The sequence below is a fragment of the Mustela nigripes genome, chromosome 10, assembly GCF_022355385.1.
Source record: "Mustela nigripes isolate SB6536 chromosome 10, MUSNIG.SB6536, whole genome shotgun sequence".
Taxonomy (NCBI): Eukaryota; Metazoa; Chordata; class Mammalia; order Carnivora; family Mustelidae; genus Mustela; species Mustela nigripes.
In genome coordinates, this window is record NC_081566.1 from 16,245,660 (window position 1) to 16,263,613 (window position 17,954).

Below are 17,954 nucleotides of genomic sequence, written 5' to 3' on the forward strand. Positions count from 1 at the left end.
TCAAGATACATTTTAGGTGCTTAATGAAGTTTATTAAGCAAATGAAATAATTGTGTAGCCGGAAACTGAGGGAAATCAAGCAAACTCTATCACTGGTCAACACGAAGAAGAGAAGGGACCATCTCCATGGGCTGGTGTCCAACAGGGTCTGGGAGAGGGTCCAGCCGGTTGAGAATGGCTTGTAAAGTAGGGACCTGTGGTGCCGAAGGGGCTAGGAGATTGGGGGCTGGTAAGTCGGCGTCCCCAGTGATTCCTCAGATCTAGACCCTCTCCCCAAAGCTTGGATCCAGCCTCAAGTGTATGAACGCAGCACCAAGAGCTAATCATAAGCCCCAAAGCTTGCTGAAGTGGCACCGCAGCCCGGTAAGGCACAACTTATTATGATCATGCCCATTTTACAGATGAGTTCATGATACCATTTATCATTACATTCTATTAATTTATCATCACATTTGACATTCTCCAAATATGAGCTGCTTATATTTCTCTGTACCTACTTCCAAATTCTGCTGATTTGAACCCCGCCTCCGGCCCCTCTCCCTGTTTTCATTCTTGCCCATTTACTCACCGGGTCTCCTTCTCTCTTCTCTCTTCTCCCCCTACCCAGATCCCTTCTGCTTTCCAGCCTGCTGCCCAGCCCGGTGCCTGGTGGGCTCCCCCTCATCAGAGGAAGTCCTGCTCCTTTCTCTCTGGTGTTGCCTGCCCTTGATCTCCATGTCTGTCCCAGGACACCCCCATGGCCCAGGACATTGTAGGTAAACACTGGGGTGGTCGTGACCACTTTCAAAGAGCGTGGGGTCTGTGAGTGATGAGGGAAGGGTCCTCCCAGGGTTGGCTGGGGGGCAGGAGCGGGAGCAGGGGCAGCTGGGTCCCCAGGGGCCACGAGCCTGGCTCTCCCAGCAGAACTCACCAGGCTGTGGGGTGGAGGTGCTGGGCTGAGCTAATCACCTAAATGGACGCAGGCTGTTGAGAGACAGGCTCTATTCCCTAATAGAATTTGCCCTCAAGTGCAATTTAATTTTCTCCGAGGCGGTCTCCAGCCCCTCTGCTACCCTCCCCCAGACAGACCCTCAGTTCCCCAGCTTCCGGGGGGGAGCAGAGCACCTTCGCTCAGAGAAAAGAGGAGAGGGGCCTCCTCAGGCTCTGTCCAAACCCATCCACTTGGCCTCCTTTGGAACAGCCCCTGCCCCACCTCCTGAACCCCTTCAGGAGCAGCAGCCCCCCTCCCAGGCACTCTCCTGACTTCCCTCTAGAGCTGCCCACATTCAGCGACAACAGCCACTCTCAGCCTCCAAAGCCTCACCATGAAGGCAGATTCGTCCCCTGACCTCTGGTAAGTTAACATGCTTCGAGAATTCTCTTTGTCCTGCTCCGTGTCAGAGGTTTGGAGGGAAATCGCCAGGAGGAGGTGGAGGGCCTGGGAGGAAGAGGGATGGTGTGGGCCTCATGGACACGACTCGGTGCCCCACGGAGGGGCAGAAGTCAGCTCAGAGCCGCGCGGTTAGGGCAGAGCCCAGCTCCTGGGTGCTCTAAGATTGCCCCCTGGCTCACTAGAGCCTTTCCTGGGGCCGGTGTTCCCTCCAAACACCCCATACTCCCAGCTCTCACCCTGCGGTGCCCTGAAACCTGACGCTGGTCATTGGGAGTATACAAGATGTGGGAATCTGGACTGAGTGGTCCTTTCCTCTTTCCTGCTAATTCCAGGGTGGACATGGTGGGGGGCAGGGGGACCATCTTCAGAAGCTGCTGTCCGTCTCTTTCTCTGAGAATCCCTCGGGCTGTGACAGGGGTTCAGGAAAGTCTGTGCAAGTTCATGACTTTCCTGTGCCCCAAATTCCTGGGCTTTTGTACCCCCATCTCCAAGCAGGGTTGGGGCCAGGACCACAAAGAGCCCCCTGGGGGAGAGGGACAGGCTAGCAGAGGTGGCTTTCAGGGAAGGCAGGAAGCCTGTGTGGCACAGAGGGGTTGGTCCCTGGACTCCTGGTGATTTCATGACTGTCCTCTTTATCTGGCAAGCTCTGGGGAGGGAGCACTAGAATTCCTTCTTTTCTTTGCCATCAGAGCCTTCGAAAAAGCGGAGGGTGGGGCTGAGGCCGATGGAGAATGGATGGGTGGCAGGTCAGGGTCAACTGCAAGGGGGAGATGGTCATTCTTCAGGCCCAGCCGCCTGCTCAGCCCCGCCTGCTGTCTTGTGCAGCTGAGGTCCTCTCATCAATGTGTGGGCCCCATCTCTTTCGGGGCTACATTGGTGGGCTTCCTCCCAGCACATTTATCTGGCAAGTGCTTATTAGTCCCTTACTTGGTGCCAGAAACTGTGCTCGGTGCTAGGAGGAAAAGGGATTGCTCTGTGTGTGTGTGTGTGTGTGTGTGTGTGTGTGTGTGTGTCTGTGTGTGTTTGTGTGTGTGTGTGTGTGTGTGTGTGTGTGCGTGTGTGTGTGCATGCAGTACTTCCAAGTCTAAATGCCCTAGAATAGCACAGTCCAATAGAAATACAGGCCAGTCGCTTGTATAAGTTTCAATTTTCTGGTGGCCATGCTCATAAAAGAATAAAGGGCATTTAAGACTGGACTTAATTCAATCGAAGATATCCAAAATATTATCATTTCAACATGTAATAAAACTTAAAAAATCTTAATGAGCTATTTTACATCTTTTCCTTTGGATTAAAACTCCAAAAGCCATATATCCTTGGCCTCTCTAGCACAACGGCTCTCTGACCAGCCACGTGTTGGTCCTCAGTAGGCGTCCGTGACTAGTGGCCACCACACTGGACCGCTGAGTCCTAGGGCATTCCCACGCGGTATGGCCCACGGGCCAGCAGCATCAGCGTGGCCTGGAGATGTGTTAGGAATGCAGAATCTCAGGTCCCAGGCCTGCTGAATCAGAATCTGTATTTATTTATTTATTTATTTATTTATTTAAAAAGATTTTATTTATTTATTTGTCAGAGAGAGAGGAGCGAGAGTGAGCACAGGCAGATAGAGTGGCAGGCAGAGGCAGAGGGAGAAGTAGGCTCCCCGCCAAGCAAGGAGCCCGATATGGGACTCCATCCCAGGATGCTGGGATCATGACCTGAGCTGAAGGCAGCTGCTCAACCAACTGAGCCACCCAGGCATCCCCAGAATCTGTATTTAAACCAAACGCCCCAGGGATTGACGTGCATAGTAAATCCGAAGGCCCGTGTGTACCAGCGCTGGGAAACAGAACGAGTGTTCACGGAGCACTTGCCTTAGAAACTCCGTAGAGGGACGCCTGGGTGGCTCAGTTGGTTGGACGACTGCCTTCGGCTCAGGTCATGATCCTGGAGTCCCGGATCGAGTCCCGCATCAGGCTCCCAGCTCCATGGGGAGTCTGCTTCTCCCTCTGACCTTCTCCTCGTTCATGCTCTCTCTCACTGTCTCTCTCTCTCAAATAAATAAATAAAATCTAAAAAAAAAAAAAAAAAAAACTCCGAAGAGGTGGGTCCCCTCCAATCCCCAGAACCCCTTCTCAGGAGAACGATCTGAGGATTATCATCTCCAGTAAACACAGGAACACAGGGGCTCAGAAAGTTTAACGTCTCACAGCCATAAAACTGATGTAGAGTCAGTCCAGGATTTGTGTTTTCCATGGATTACTTCCTCGGGTGAGGTCTTGAGGAATCCTTTGTCCCCCAAAGCTCTCAGTATTTCTTCCTTTACCACCCAAAGTGGCCACAGTGACAGTGTCCCGGTCCCTTCTCTGGGGACATGTGTTTTTAAGCAGAAAGCTTTGGGGACCAAGGGCAGGCCCCTTCCTGGTCAGGCCGGCCTGTGAGCACAGAGGAGACCAAGCGGTGAGGGAGGCAAAAGGGGAGGAGCTCCTTGTCCCTTCACACTGATCGGAGGTGTCCTTAGTGGGGACTCTCTGTGTGCCAGGCCCTGTGCTAACGGCTACAGCCCTTGGGTGACAACACTGTGACGCAAGTACTTTTACTCTCCCATTACACACATCAGCAGGTGGAGGTCGGAGTGGACAGCACTCGACGCCGCCCACCCGGCTCCCGGTCGGGGTCCGCCCCTTCCTCACCGCTTCTCCCCACGAGCCTCCTGGGCCTGTGTCCGGTCCTCTCGGCCCACATCTAACACATCCACATTTTTTTATTGTAAGTCAGATCCTGAGACGAAACCGCTGAGTTAAGCTCCTCCAGTAAAAGTCTTTCGCCAAGATGATGACGGGGTTATTTTATAGATGAGCCTTGACACCTGCTGTTATTTTCAGATGGAGCCCGTGGGTCATCCCACCCCTCCCCCACTCCACAGAAGCCGAGAATCAGACCCTGTGGGTCTGAGCCCTGATCCGGGAGTGCAGACAGCTCTTCCCTGCCCGTCCCCCCTCCCTGGGCTGCAGCGTCCTCATGGGGGACATGGTCCTAACACTGGGGAGCCCCACCTCTCTGGGGAGGCGTGGGTGAGCAAAGGCCTATGACGACCCTTTACAAACTGTAAAGCGCCATGACGATGTGGGTGACAACGCTCATTATTGGATTCGGGATGCCTCCGAGGCCTGGAGGGGGAAGAGAGAACACGGGAGAAAGGTTGCCAGTGGTGAACATCCGCCCTCGGGCTCTTTGAATAAACCTGGATATTAAGTCGATTTTAAAGACAAACAGAAGCAAAGGCGCCATTGCAGGTGGCAGTGGGCAGAGGAGCTTCTGCTGAGAAGACGTCCGTGTGCCCAGGAGAAGCAGGCAGAAGGAGCAGAGCCGCCTGTCTCCGTTCCTAACCACCGCAGTGACATTTGGGGGCTTTCTGCATGTGGTGCCCTGGGCTCTGGGGGTTATATGCAGCCCCCAGAATCCAGCTAGTCCCTACCATGTAGGCAGGTTTTATCCCCATTTTACACATGAGGCAAATGAGGCCAGCAAGGTTGACTCCCTTGCCCTGGGCGCCAGGAAGCTTTTCATAAGATGGCTGGAACTTCACCCAAGGGGCAGTTTTGGAACCCAGACCCCAGCTTGAGACCACATTGGAGGAGCAGGTCTCCCACACTCCGCAAGGGGGAAGAGCGCGGAGTCTGCTCCTACCACCATGGGGCTTTCTTTCTCTTTCCCAACTAACATTTTTAGGAAGAAGAGGTCCCAAGTTCTAGTCGTTGCTTGAAAACACCCGAATAAGTTTCTTGTCCCCAGGTTTCTCCCATAAATATAAAACAAGAGAAACAGAAAAACAGACACAATACTGCAGAAGGGGTACAATTATGATGCCAGCCAACGTTTCTAGGAGAAATCATCCTGGTGCCTCTAGTGACCACCTGTGAGGAGAGTCCTACTGTTACCCAATCCACCTATGAGAAGGATCCTGCCAAAGTTGCCCCACTTAGACTATATCCAAGTTGGAATTTGAACACAGACACCCTGAGCCCAGAACCCAAAGAGTTGCTCACCTATTATCCAACCCCCTCCCAGCATAGGGAATGTATTCATTGCACCTGGGGAACTTGGCTGACACTATCTCACAGGAATTCTCGGAGTTCTGGAGCAAAGCAAGTTATGGGCCGTCTGCACTTGGCCCTCTGGGGGATTGTCTTCCAGGGTCTAGGAAGGAGCTTGTATACAACAGATGCTCAATGAGTGCATGAATTCAGAAATGATCTAAGATGCTCTAGATTTCTAATGGGAAATAAAGAAAATAAGCCCTGAAATTAGAATGAGACCAAATTCCCCGATTCATTCCCCAGCATCTCATGCACCCAGGCCATGGGGTGTGACGGCTGCACAGATGGACCTCAGAGGACTTGGCCTTGCCAGGTAGTGGGCTCTGTGTGGACCCACCACCTGGCTATACCCAGAGACTTTCAAATGAGGGCTATATGATGATGCTGGCAGTGCTAGCAAACGTAGAGCCAGACTACCTGCGCTCATATCCTGACTCCACCGTCTACTGCTGTGCAACCTTCAGCACGTCACTTGACTTTGTTGTGCCTCAGTTTCCTCATGTGTAAAATGGGGATAATAATACCTGCCTCAAAGGGTTTGTGAGGATTAAATGAGTTAACACATATGGACCAGTACTTGGAGCAGTGCTGGCGAAAGAAGTGTTAGCTATTGTCACCTTCCTTCTTCCACTGAGGACCCAGTGCTCTTGTCTTATTCCGTTTCTCAGTTGGTTATGGCCTCAGAGTCTTATCTTGAGAGTTAGATGCCCAAGGGCAGAACCACCTCTTTTCCACAGCCCTTCAATTCCTGGATCAAGGACACAGGGCAGGGTTAGGTGAAGCAGCAACTGCCTTCTGATCAGCATCCTGGGGGTGGGGGCAGATCCCTGGAAGGTTCTGGGAAGAGAAGGAGACAGATGACAAAGTGGTGGGCTCACGAAAGGGGCCCTTGACAAATGACCGGAAGGACTGGGTGGACAGATGGGGAAGAGCAAAGGCCCCTGTCCTTTTATTGGAGAAGTCCTTGTGGCTCCCTGAACAAGACAGTGGCTCCCCAGGGGCCGGGCTGAGGGTCGGTCTCCCTGGTTCTCTCTGTTGGGATGAGTAATATGGACCAGGGCAGAGGGTCTATATCAATCTAGCTCAGTGGAAAAATGAATGAAAATTGGATTCCCCAAGGAGAATCGGGGAGCTGTTATCCAGACAGAGATAAATCAAAGAATGCCACCGAGAAGGGGGAGAGCAGGTTTCCAACAGCAGGGGAATAATTAAGGAAACAGTTTCAAAATGCAAATGATGAAAGAGGGTTTGAGAGGCAGGAGGACGAGGAGGAGGTGATTAGAGATGGGCTGATGGGGAGCAGGAGTTGTGAGTGGAGAAGGAAGCTGGGGTTCGGAATTCCTGGCATTTGAGGGTGAACTCGCCCACTCTGTGGAGCTCCTAAAATGTAAGGGTTAGAAGTCTGCTGCGTAGAGTGCGAAGAGCACCAGAGTGGGAGTCAAAGGCTGGATTTCATCTCCAGCTGGCTCTGCAACTTATTAGCAGCGTGACCTTAGGCAAACCACTTAACCTCTCCGTTTCCTGATAATCATACCGAAGCCCAGCACGATTATGAAGATCAGAATGAGATAAAATATGTAGAGGGACTCTGTAAATTGTCAAGTGCTAGACAATTGCAAGCTATAATCGCCCTCATGAATTGGGTTTCTAGAGCTTCTTCCTTCGGAACTGGATCCACTGACATGTCGAGTCCGGTTCCCAGAAACATAATGTGTAGATGTCCAGAAAGCACCAGAAACCCTTACTGACTGACCTCCCTGGCAGAACTTAGAGCCAGGAAGAGCCACCTCACCACGGAGCCGTACTCTGGTGCTCACCCTCCAACAGAGCTGTAGCTGAAAGTCTCAGGTCAGCCCCAAAGACTATCGCCCCTGGTGGGTCACCTGCCAGCCCTTGGGTGGCTTTCACTAAGAAGAAGACCCCTGCTCTGTCAGTTCCACACAGACCCACCAGAGAGGCTTCCGATGGGATGCAGCTATTCCGCCTGTTCTGTGGGGGGAGAGACTACCTTAGCCCCTTAGTCAGACCCAGCTTTTTTATCCTCCAGATAGGTACGACAATACCATTTATTGAATTGTTATGAGGAAAAAGATGGATTATGTAGGTGGAAGCACTTACCTGGGTGCCTGGCAGAGTTTCAAACTGTCAGTAAATGTTGGTGGCTGTTATTACCACTGTATGTTCCCGTTGCTATCAGTAGCTGAAGGCACTTGAGTATCTACTCAAGGAAAGCTTTGCATGGGGGTTGCATCATTTACAGATGGGAAAGTGGAGGCCGCAGGAAGGATGTGAGTGCTTTGGCAGATGCACGCTGTGAGTGGAAGATGTTGGGAATGGAACCTAGCTCATACTTCTGGAAAAGTCTCCGAACGCGGCAAGGCCATTTATTGGCTGAGGAGCAGTGGGAGTGTATGAGTGGGGATGCAGTGGGGTGCAGGGGAGCTGCTGCCCACAAGTTGAAGAACTGAGAACCAAGTGGGCCTCCCGGGGCTCCTGTGTCATTGGATAAAGGTGAGAAAGGCATCTGCTGAGTCAGCGCTGGGCGAGCATCCCCCACAGTCGTGCTGCCCCTTCCCCCAGTGACAGGCTAGTGACCAGCAGTGAAAAGAGGGCAGGACCTGTGCAAGCTCATATGAGGGGAGCAGGAAGTGCAGAAAGCATTTTTAAAATGTAATTTTTATTTATTTATTTTTAAAAGATTAGATTACATTTATTTATTTGACAGAGAAAGATCACAAGCAGGTAGAGATGTAGGCAGAGAGAGGGGAAACAGGCTACCTGCTGAGCAGAGAGCTCAATGCGGGGGTGGGGGTGGAGGGGTGGGGGTGGAGGGGTGGGGGGGTAGCTTGATCCCAGGTTCCTGGGATCATGACCTGACCCAAAGGCAAAGGCTTAACCCACTGAGCCACCCAGGTGCCCCCCAAATATATATTTTTTAAGATTTTATTTATTCATTTGACAGAGAGAGAGAGAGAGAGAGAGAGATCACAAATAGGAAGAGAGAGAAAGGGAGGGAAGCAGGGAGCCTGATGCGGGGCTAGATCCCAGGACCCTGAGATCATGACCTGAGCTGAAGGCAGAGGCTTTAACCTACTGAGCCACCCAGGTGCCCCCAAAATAAAAGTTTTAATGATAAAAGTCACTACCACATATGCTTGACATTTCACTGCCTATAAATATTTTCTCTTTTACTAATATTACTGAAAAAATTGTTACCAGTTTATAGAAAATCTGGGAAAGAGAAAAAAAGAAAAAAAATTCATAATACATTTCCCTAATTTACTTTTCTTCCAATAGGTTTTTTTTTTTTTTTAAATAAAAAGATTTTATGTATTTATTTGACAGGGAGAGAGAGATCACAAGTAGGCAGAGGCAGGCAGAGGGGGGCAGCGGGGGGAGGCAGGCTCCTTGCTGGACTTGATCCCAGGACCCTGAGATCATGACCTGAGCTGAAGGCAGAGGCTTTAACCCACTGAGCCACCCAGGCGCCCCTCTTCCAATGGATTTTTAAAGAGCATTTTAATATATTTTCTTTCAGTGTTTTCTCAATGTTTTTGAAAGCAATTTTATTAGTTTTTTTTTTCTTTTTATAAAATAATTTAGAAAACTTAAAAAAGGAAAACTAAGATAATAAAAATATCCACTGTGTAGGTAACCACTTTTATATTTTAACATATATTTTCTATCTGTGCTGGTTAAAAGAACGCATACCGCCTCATATTCACTCTTTGTCTAATAAACCTCACTATCCTACATTATTAAATATTTTTGTTGTATTTTCTAATGACAATATACATTCTATTTTATTTACTCTAATTTATTTAATAATCTCCTATTGCTGGATATGTAATTTATTCTCTTTCAAAAATGTTATAAACATCCTTGCAACTATCTCTTTATAAATATTTCTGATTATTTCTTGTGACTAAATTTCTATATGGATTGGGTCAAATCCATCACATTTTTAGACTGTAACATATATTGCAAAAGTGCCCTCAGAAGACATTGTTCCTCGTTGTATCCCCACCAGAAAATTGTTTTCTGATTTCTCCACACCCTAGCCAACAATGGGTATTAACACTGCTTTTATCTTTGACTAACATTTTGGAAAACTTATAATCATAATATTGTATCATGCTTTTTAAGATTTTAGTATTTCACAAGTATTCCCATGTTGCTAGTTTTCATAGTTTCAATAACTGTATAACATATTACAATGCAAATTTAATCTACTTTACTAAGTCACTTTCCTTCTGTTGGATAGCAGAGGTTCCCCCCCCCCCCCAAATCATAATACTGTAATAAGCATCTTCAGGTATGAAATCTTTTTTTTTCCATTTTAGATTATTTCTGTGGGATACACACTCAAAAGTGGAATTATAAGAGCTAAAGGATATGAACAAACTATAGGGTTTGATACATATTGCCAAATTGCTTTCCTAACGGATTTAAGAGTTTATTAGCACACTAACAGTATGGTGAGAGCACAAGTTTCAAAGCACTTTCACTAGCACCAAATTCTAGGATTCCCCCCACCTTAGCTGGTTGTTTAACACACAAAACAGAAGTATGTACTATGATGTTTTCCTTTTACGTGTCTTTGATTGCTAGTGAGGGTGGCATTTTCCCGTGTTTGCTAGTTACATTTTTTGTAAAAAAAAATTTTTTTTTGGTAAACATCGAAAATGTTGCCGGGTCTCTTGCATCTTGGAGTCACCTCGCAGGCAGGTCAACAGGGCAAGAGGTGATGCCAACCCAGTCCCAGGAGACAGAAAAGTCACTGTGACTTCATTGAAGACAAATTCTAAGAGATGACCGTGCCCTCCTCCCCCCCGTCACGTTCATCCCTCACCGCGCCTGGTGTCCCTTGTTTAGAGACAACGCCTGGAGAAAAAGCGGGGGACGCTCTCTTAGGTTGGAGGGGGCACACCGTCCCCTTCCCCGCCCGAGCTGGACTTGACTTGGCTAGAAGGGCACATCAGGCTACGTCTCCGGAACGAATTCAGGTTGGGGGCGTCGCGGGGGTGGGATCCGTGGAGCCTCTGGGTCCCGTGGCAGAGGAGGTGGGCTTCCCGCACCTGCAGCCAAGCGGCGTCGAGCTCACTGATGAAGCATTAGAGAACCCTGGTGGCGACCTGCCCCGGAGGTGGGCCTTCTGTCTTATTTCCGCCAGGACCTTGCGTCGGATTTAAGTGTGCAAGTGTGCCTTGTACATACAATAAGCAACACACGTGCCTTCCTCGGTTAGCCCGGGTGTCCGCGTGCGCGCTGCCGCCCCGAAAGCACGAGGTCCGAAAGGTTCAAAGCGCCCGCAGCCGCAGCAAGCGAGGCAGTGCGGTCCCTGGGGACCGAGGACAGGACCCAGCGGAGCCGGCGTGGGCAGCAGAGCGGCGCCGGCAGCCCGCAGCCAAAGGGCGCGGGGACCCGTCGGGGCCAAGGAAGAGGCAAGCGCGGACTCCCCGCCGCAGGCCGCGGCGAGCGGGGGCGCGCATCGGGAGTCCGCGCCCGATCCCCTCGGCGCGCAGACCCCCGCCGCCTTCCCCCGCCCGCCGCCGCCCGCGGCGTGGCTCGAGCCTTGCTGGCCGAGTGCGGACTGTCCCTGGTCTCGCCTCGGCCAGACGCGGGGGAGCAAGAGCAAGGGCTGAGGAGCGCCGGCGGGAAAGGAACTAGCTAGAGAAGAGGAGGCGTTAGAGGATGGAGTCCCGGGCGGAGAGAAGCCCGGGACCGAGAGCGCGCGAGCGAAGACCGCGGTGCGGCCCGGGCCTTCGGAGGGTCTGCCACGCCCTTCCCCACCCTTTGGTCCGAATGGAGGGGCATTGGCACATGAGCCACCCGCCGAGTCCGAAACCCCCGCAGGACCCATGGAAACCGGCAAGCCCCGGGCTCCGCCGTCCAGGAGCACCTGCTGCCGGGGCCGTGCCCGCCGCAGTATTTATACCCGGGGCGCGAGCCCGCACGGCGGGGCGCAGGGCCGGGAGCGGGTGGGGGGGACACGACGTTCCGCGAGGCCCCGCCCCGTCCTGGGCGGCCCCGCCCCCCCCCGCGCGGCCCTCCGCACTCCCGGCACCGGGACCCCAGCTCCGGCCGGGTCCGCGGCCCGCTGCCGGGTGCGGGGATTGGCTGGAGGGCGGGCCTCCCTGCGGAAAGCGACGTCACGGCCGTTCCTGCAGTGTGAATGAATCAAAATGCCTGGGTGACCGCGGCCTCCCGGGCGGCCGGCACGCGAAGGGTGGAGGGGGAGGGGGAGAGAAGCAGGCGGGGGAAGGAGGAGGGGAAAAAAGCCAGAGCTGCAGCAACAGCGTCTCCTCTACCCGGGATGTGCACCTACCCAGGAGAGCGAGATCAAAGGGATTTGAAACAGACTGAGGACTGGCGGGGGGAGGGGGCCAGCCAGCCTGTGGAATCCTCCCGGAGAGGCGGAGGGTCCGGCTTCCACCGCGACTTCGGCGGCCTGGTTGGGTTTTTTATTATTATTTTCAAATTTCTGAATCCAGCTTAAGCGAGAGAGCAAGAGATCTCCGTAGACTGCGACTCACTGGCTCTCGCTCCGAGATGATGCAGAGCGCAGCTGTCCCCGCGGAGGGGGCTGTCAAGGGGCTCCCGGAGATGCTTGGTGTGCCGATGCAACGTAAGACACCCCCCTTTCTCGCTGATTTAATTTAATAACAAGACAGCCAGCAGCCGTGGCCGATACGGGGCGGGTCGGACGCTGCGTGTAGCCCCTACCGGAGGGGCCGGGAGGGGCGAGGGGCCGCCGGCCCCGGCGCAGAGGCGGTCACAGGGCAGGGGCACTGGCCAGAGTGCGTTTAAAGGGTCTGGCTCTTGGCTTTGGGGGCCGAAAGTGAAAGCCTCGCGATCGTGCTCGAGGCCAGCCGAGGGTACCGAACCCCGCATCTCCAGCCCATGGCTTTTCTAGGACCGTTGGGAGAGTGCTGTCTGGGGACACCAGGGGAACGAACTGCAGGCCAGGCCTGAGGGTTGGGGTAGCCCCCGTAAATCATCCTCTCTCCTGGGGTTACGGTCAAAGCTCGAAGTACCGCTAGTGCAACTTCACCCCAGCTGGCGGGAAGTTGGAAAGCGCGTCCCCCGCCCCCGGGGCTGGCGGCGCGGAAGCCCAGGCCACACGCTCTGTCCCCGCGCGCTGGGCGTGCGCGCCTGGTGCGTCCTCAGCGGCTGCTGCCCGCGGCGCCCGCAGCCTGCGCCGCTGGGGACTGCCTGCTTCTTCCAGCGAGGAAGTCAACTCGCCTTGTTCCAGCTAGCCGAGGAATGCAGGGGAGGGAGAAGCGCCGGGACGAAGTTGTGAACTCGGGGTACAGCCTTTGCGCACGCGAGGACATACTTTCCGGACGGCTTGGACTCGGCAGGAAGATACATAGGGTGCACATAGGGTATTTGGGTACTTGGCTCGCCCACTCACTTTCTTTCCAGCGCCCGATATTAGCAAAACTGCAGGAGCTCGAGGCGTGTTTATTCCCAGGGCTCTGCATGTGTTTGAGTGTGCGCGCTTAGGCTTTTTCCCGGAGGGAATCTGCCTCTGTCCCGCACTCCCAAATAGTGTCTTGGGTGGACAATCCGTGCAGAGGCCGGAGCAGGTTCCGGGGCATCGCGCGCGCACGGCGGGCGCCTAGTGAGTCCTGCCTTACCCCTCGCGGGCTCTGCGGAACACCCCTGCGCACCTTGGAGAGGGAAAGGTTTCCTCGTTCGGCTTGCCAAGGGACTGTGCTTCCAACCGCGATTTCTTTAGTGGAGCGGTAGCCACGTCCTCAAGGCTTATTTTAAGTAAATAAAATAATGGTGTCTATCTACCTACGAACCAGAAGGGCGCAAGGCTGCCCCCTCCTGCGCCCTCCCGCGCCCTCCGGCGCCCTGGGTTTTCCCGGCAAGGATTCTGCCTAGGCCATAACTCAAAGGGCAAACTGGCGAGCGTGCGTCCTGGGCTTCCTGGGAAGTTTTTGAGAGGGAACTAGAAGGGGATAGCTTCACCCAAATCTAGGTAGGCTGTGCTCTGACTATATCCTACAGTTAATCCTTTGTGTCTTTCCCTATTAACTGCTGGCAAACAGTTCCACGTCTGCACCGCGCCTTGGGAGGTTTCCTGCTGACCTAGATGAGTCTGTAGAAGGCTTTGGGGTTTGCTGCTGCCCTCACTGCCCCCAGCCCACCACGGGCAAGGAGGGAGTGCAAGCAGGGAGTGCGTTCTCAGCCCCCGCAGAAACAGAAACACAGCCTCTGGCAAAGGCGCTTCAAGTCCTTAGACGGATTGTAGCTCTGCGGGAGTGAGGGGAGCGTGTGAGGGGGCAGAACGGGGTGTGTGACTCCCTGCGGTGTCACCCAGTACCTCAGTGCTTTAACAGTTGTGGTCCGTAGGTGGCCTGCCAGGACCGCAAAGGGCAGTCCACTTTGCTCGGACAGCCTTTCTTGGGATGCTCAACGCACACTCTTATATGTCTCACGTTTTGTTTCTCTTGCTCAGAGGCAACTTTGATTTCAACATCAGGAACTCAATTTCCTAAAATGCTCAGAACTTGCCTTCAGAGCTACAGTTCATTGGGGCTCAAGTCTGGGTTCCAGCTGTGGAGAACTCAATGAAGTAGAGAGTGGGACTCTCGTCCCAGGCCTGCCCAGCAGAGGCAATGCTGAACCAGGAGGGCCTGGTCTGCCCTTCCTTTTGTCTTGTCCCGGTTCTGGGGCCTGTTGAAGGAAGCAGTGGCTAAAATTGAGGGCCCCAATCCCTGAAGACTTGGAGTCCAGCTTTTTTAGGGGGGACGTGTGCAGGAACATGCTCATCCCCTTCCAGTAGATGTGGCTGCTGGCCATCACGCTGTTGGTGCAGAGAACTGGGCATAGGTGGGGTGTGGTCCCCTCACACGCATAAACACCACCATTCTCTTCTGGAACCTGGGGGCCACTGGCCTAACAACTGTCCATGGGGGTGGGGGACAAACCCTTAGACCTCAGGGAAGAAAAAGTGTCATCCCAAGCCTGTCGGTGTTTAAACCTTGGGATATCGGACAGAAAAGCTGTCCAACAAAGGTCCAACCCCACACTGGAAGGTTTGGGTCTCCCCACGCCGCACCCCTATATTCTCTCCCTCCCAACGCAGGGCACACACATAGGTGTATTTAATTTCTTTACCCTGAGCCATGACAGATGGAGCACTTTGGAGTCCCCCAACCTGGGTCCCTCTGGTGCCCTGGCCTCATACCTGATGGGGCATTTTATGAGTTTGAATACAGTTTGTTTTGGAACCAGTCCGAATATTCTTTTGTGGGTGGGTGAGGTGCACTCCCTTAAGGAAAGTGTTAACCAAGTAATGTAATAAGTCCTCCCTGGGCGGGCTTATTCCTCGCTCCCTGCACCACCCCCCACCCCCGCCCCAGCCACCTCCCGCCACTGTTCGCTCCTGGGCAGACTTGCCAGCATGGTCACTCTCGTCCTGCTTCCCCGAGCAGGGAGGCGGTGCAGGGCCCATGAGAGCCTCACAGCTTTCACAGCTCTGGGGTGGCCTGGTGGGGCCCACCCTCGGTTCAGACTTCTCCAGACAAGCTTGAAGATCTTCGTCTGTTTGAGGGGCATCAGCCTGGGATGAGAAGCTCTGAAAGAATCGGCGGGAAGAGTCTGGGAGCAATCCCCCACCCCAGACCCTGAGATCACCTTGGGGTAGGGAGGTAGAGCCCACCCCCTTAAGTCTCCCATGGGTTGCTGGGGGTAGCTCAGCTCCTGCCTCTGGTCAGTGTTTGAGGAACTCAAAGCCCCTGGCTCCTTGCTCTTGGTGGTGGGAGCCCGGTTGTGTGAGGCTGCACCCTCGGGGTTCACGTCCAGCACGGCAGGCCGAGGTCCTGTCCAGCATGGGCCCGCGGCCTTGAGTGGGTTTTTTTTCTGGGTAGGTGGATAGGTTCAGAAAGGGACCTTGCCCTAAGCTGGCAGGTCCCAGCTTCTTGTCCCACGATTAGGATGACGGGTCTCTCTCTCTCATGATGGACGAAACCTGCTCTGCTCGGGTCTTTCCTGCTGCCTCCCTCTGGGCTGTAGAAACGCCAGGTCCAGATTCTCACAGTTTCTGACCTGGGAGCAACATTGAATTCTGTGAATGCCTCCTCCTCGGAATCTGTCTCTTCCCTAAACTCATCAGTTTCCCCCACGCTTCTGGGCCCCGCTGGCCCCCCTTGCACGCCTCGAGGACTTGGAACAGTGAGGGACATACAGGGAGGTGAACATTTTATCGCCCCTTGCCCTCGGTTTTGGTCTGTCTCCCATGTAGTTTCTCCGGGCACCGCGGGGAAGGACAATGGCCCCCGATGGCCCCGGTTGCTGGCTGAAGAGGTGGCCACGCTGGTGGGAGAAAGGAGCTGCCCGCTGGGTCCAGGCAGGGAGCGATAAATGGGTCACAAGTGTAGGGCACCTCTCATCCCACCCTTATCTCCCAGAAGACCGACTTCTGGCAGCTCTTCCGAACCCCGAAGTTGTGAGTAAAGGGTATTTGGTTTTGTATGTGGTAGGATCTGGGTGAAGAACTTCTCTAAGAAGCCCCACTCTCCTTTCTTCTCTTCGGGGCCGCCGGCGGGTGCGTGGGGTCAATCTTCCGGCTCAGATTGCATCCGAGTCCTCTTTCCTGACATTATCATCCTTCTTGCAGACTCACTCAAACTCGGGAGAAGCTATTCCAGCTTCTTTCCATTCCTGCCTTTTCTGGTCGCGCCGGAAAGAAAAACAAGGGAAAAATTTATTATATGATATATATCGCCATATATTATATATATGGAGAGACAGAAAGATATTGATTGATTCAGATTTCGATACAGAAATTCAGACAGCAGTCCTGGGCACCACAAATCTCCTAACCTGCTCACAAAAATATTGTCCTGCACGAGCCAACTTTTAAAGGTCAGACTGGTGGCTGTCTCCGCCGGCAGACCAGGCCTTAAGGATTGGGGATTCCGATACCCTAAGCTGGAGGATCCCACCCCAGCCTCGGGCCAGAGCTTCGCCCCACCCGGAGGGGAATTTGGAGAAACCCGGGTGACCACGGCAGCGCCTCGCTGCGGAGCTGGGTGGCCCGGGGCGCCCCAGGGGCGAGCAGGCTCGGACCTCCCGGGTTCCACTGTCTCGATCAAACAGGGCGGCGAGGGCGGAGGGGAGCCCTCCTTGGCAGTGCGCGGCCCCAGTGCGCCCAGGGAGCGGAATTAACGATGTAAACGGACAGGGAGCTGGCAGGCGGGACGAGTGAGGGGCGAAGGTCTGCACCGAGCGGCCCCCGGTGTGCGGGGACTGGATGGAGATGTCGGGACTGAGAAGAGTTGGGACCGCGACCCAACTCGAGTTGTTTCCTCGCATGTTCCCCGGGCGGGGTAGTGGAAAACCAGGGCCTGGCGGGGCTGGGCTGGATCGCCAGGCTTGGGTCCGGGATCGCGACCTGTGTGACCCCTGCGCGACCGGGACAGAGCTCCTTCCCCGCCCACCCACTCCCGGGGGTAGGCGCAGGCCTGGTGCTGGTGGCGGGGGTGGCCCAGCGAGCTGGCGATGAATTCCTTCAACAGGCGTTTGCTGCGCACCTGCGGGTGCCGGGCGCTGGCTCGACGGGCGCCTTGGGTGTTAAGGGCTTGCCGGTGGAAGCAAGTGCGGACAGAACGGCCCATCTGGGAGAGTCAGCTTTGCGCCTCCCGCGTCCCGCAGCCCGAGGTAGAGGTTGTGCCTGCGAAGGGGGCAAGGTACGGGCGACCTCTGTGTCCACACCGCGCCACGTTCGGCATTCCTGCGCCTCGGCCCTTTCCTTCCATCCACCTTGCCCGTTCCATTTCTCGGCATAGTCTCCGGAACGGCCCCAGAGAGCGGGGACTGGCCAAGCCTGGGTCCCATTTTCTGCCCCTTTGGAGCGGCGGCCGAGACTTTACCCGCGGGGAAAGGCGGTGTAAGCCGGAGAGCCGACAGCGCGCCCGGGGAGGCCTGACCGACACCTCCTTCTCCCCTTACCCATTTCTCGCCAGCATCTGGGAAGACATAACTAAACTCCAAAGCCAGCGGCCCAAGGCTTTCCGGGACTTTAACCCTTGAAAAGCATTTTCCCCCTCATTTGGGCAGCGGCTCCTTATGCACGGATGCTAGAGGCAGCCGGGGTCGGCGCATTCCGCGCACCCCGCGCGCGCAGTCCGGGTTCGAGCCTCGGCTCCCCGCCCTGCTCCCAGCGCTTAGCGGACCTCGACGACAGCTGGAAACGTGGCCGGCTCAAGAGAAATGAGGTTTCTATCCGGGCAGCGGATGCAGTAAATTAAATTCGACCTGGGGAGGTCGTCGGTGCCCCTGTGTGCGGGGAAAGGCGCAACGGCGCCGGCCGCAGGTTGCACCTGCTTATGAAGGAAGCCGCGGACCGTGCGCAGGCTTCAGTCTGCGGCGCTCCAGCCAGGTTGGCTTCATCCGGAATGGGACTTTTTTTTTTTTTTTTTTTTTTTTTTTTTTTTTTTTTGGTGCGGGGGGGGGTGTTCTTTTGCGTGTTGAAGGGTTGT

At 54.3% G+C, this 17,954-nt stretch overlaps 1 protein-coding gene across 1 annotated transcript in view; it reads left to right on the plus strand.

Moving 5' to 3' along the window:
• The first annotated feature begins 12,006 nt into the window (after positions 1–12,006).
• Positions 12,007–17,954, plus strand: part of LHX4 (LIM homeobox 4) — a 40,804-nt gene continuing 34,856 nt past the window's right edge. Inside the window, exon 1 of the mRNA XM_059414018.1 lies at positions 12,007–12,082. Within this exon, the coding sequence (XP_059270001.1) occupies positions 12,007–12,082 (76 nt within the window). The remainder of the gene's footprint in view (positions 12,083–17,954) is intronic.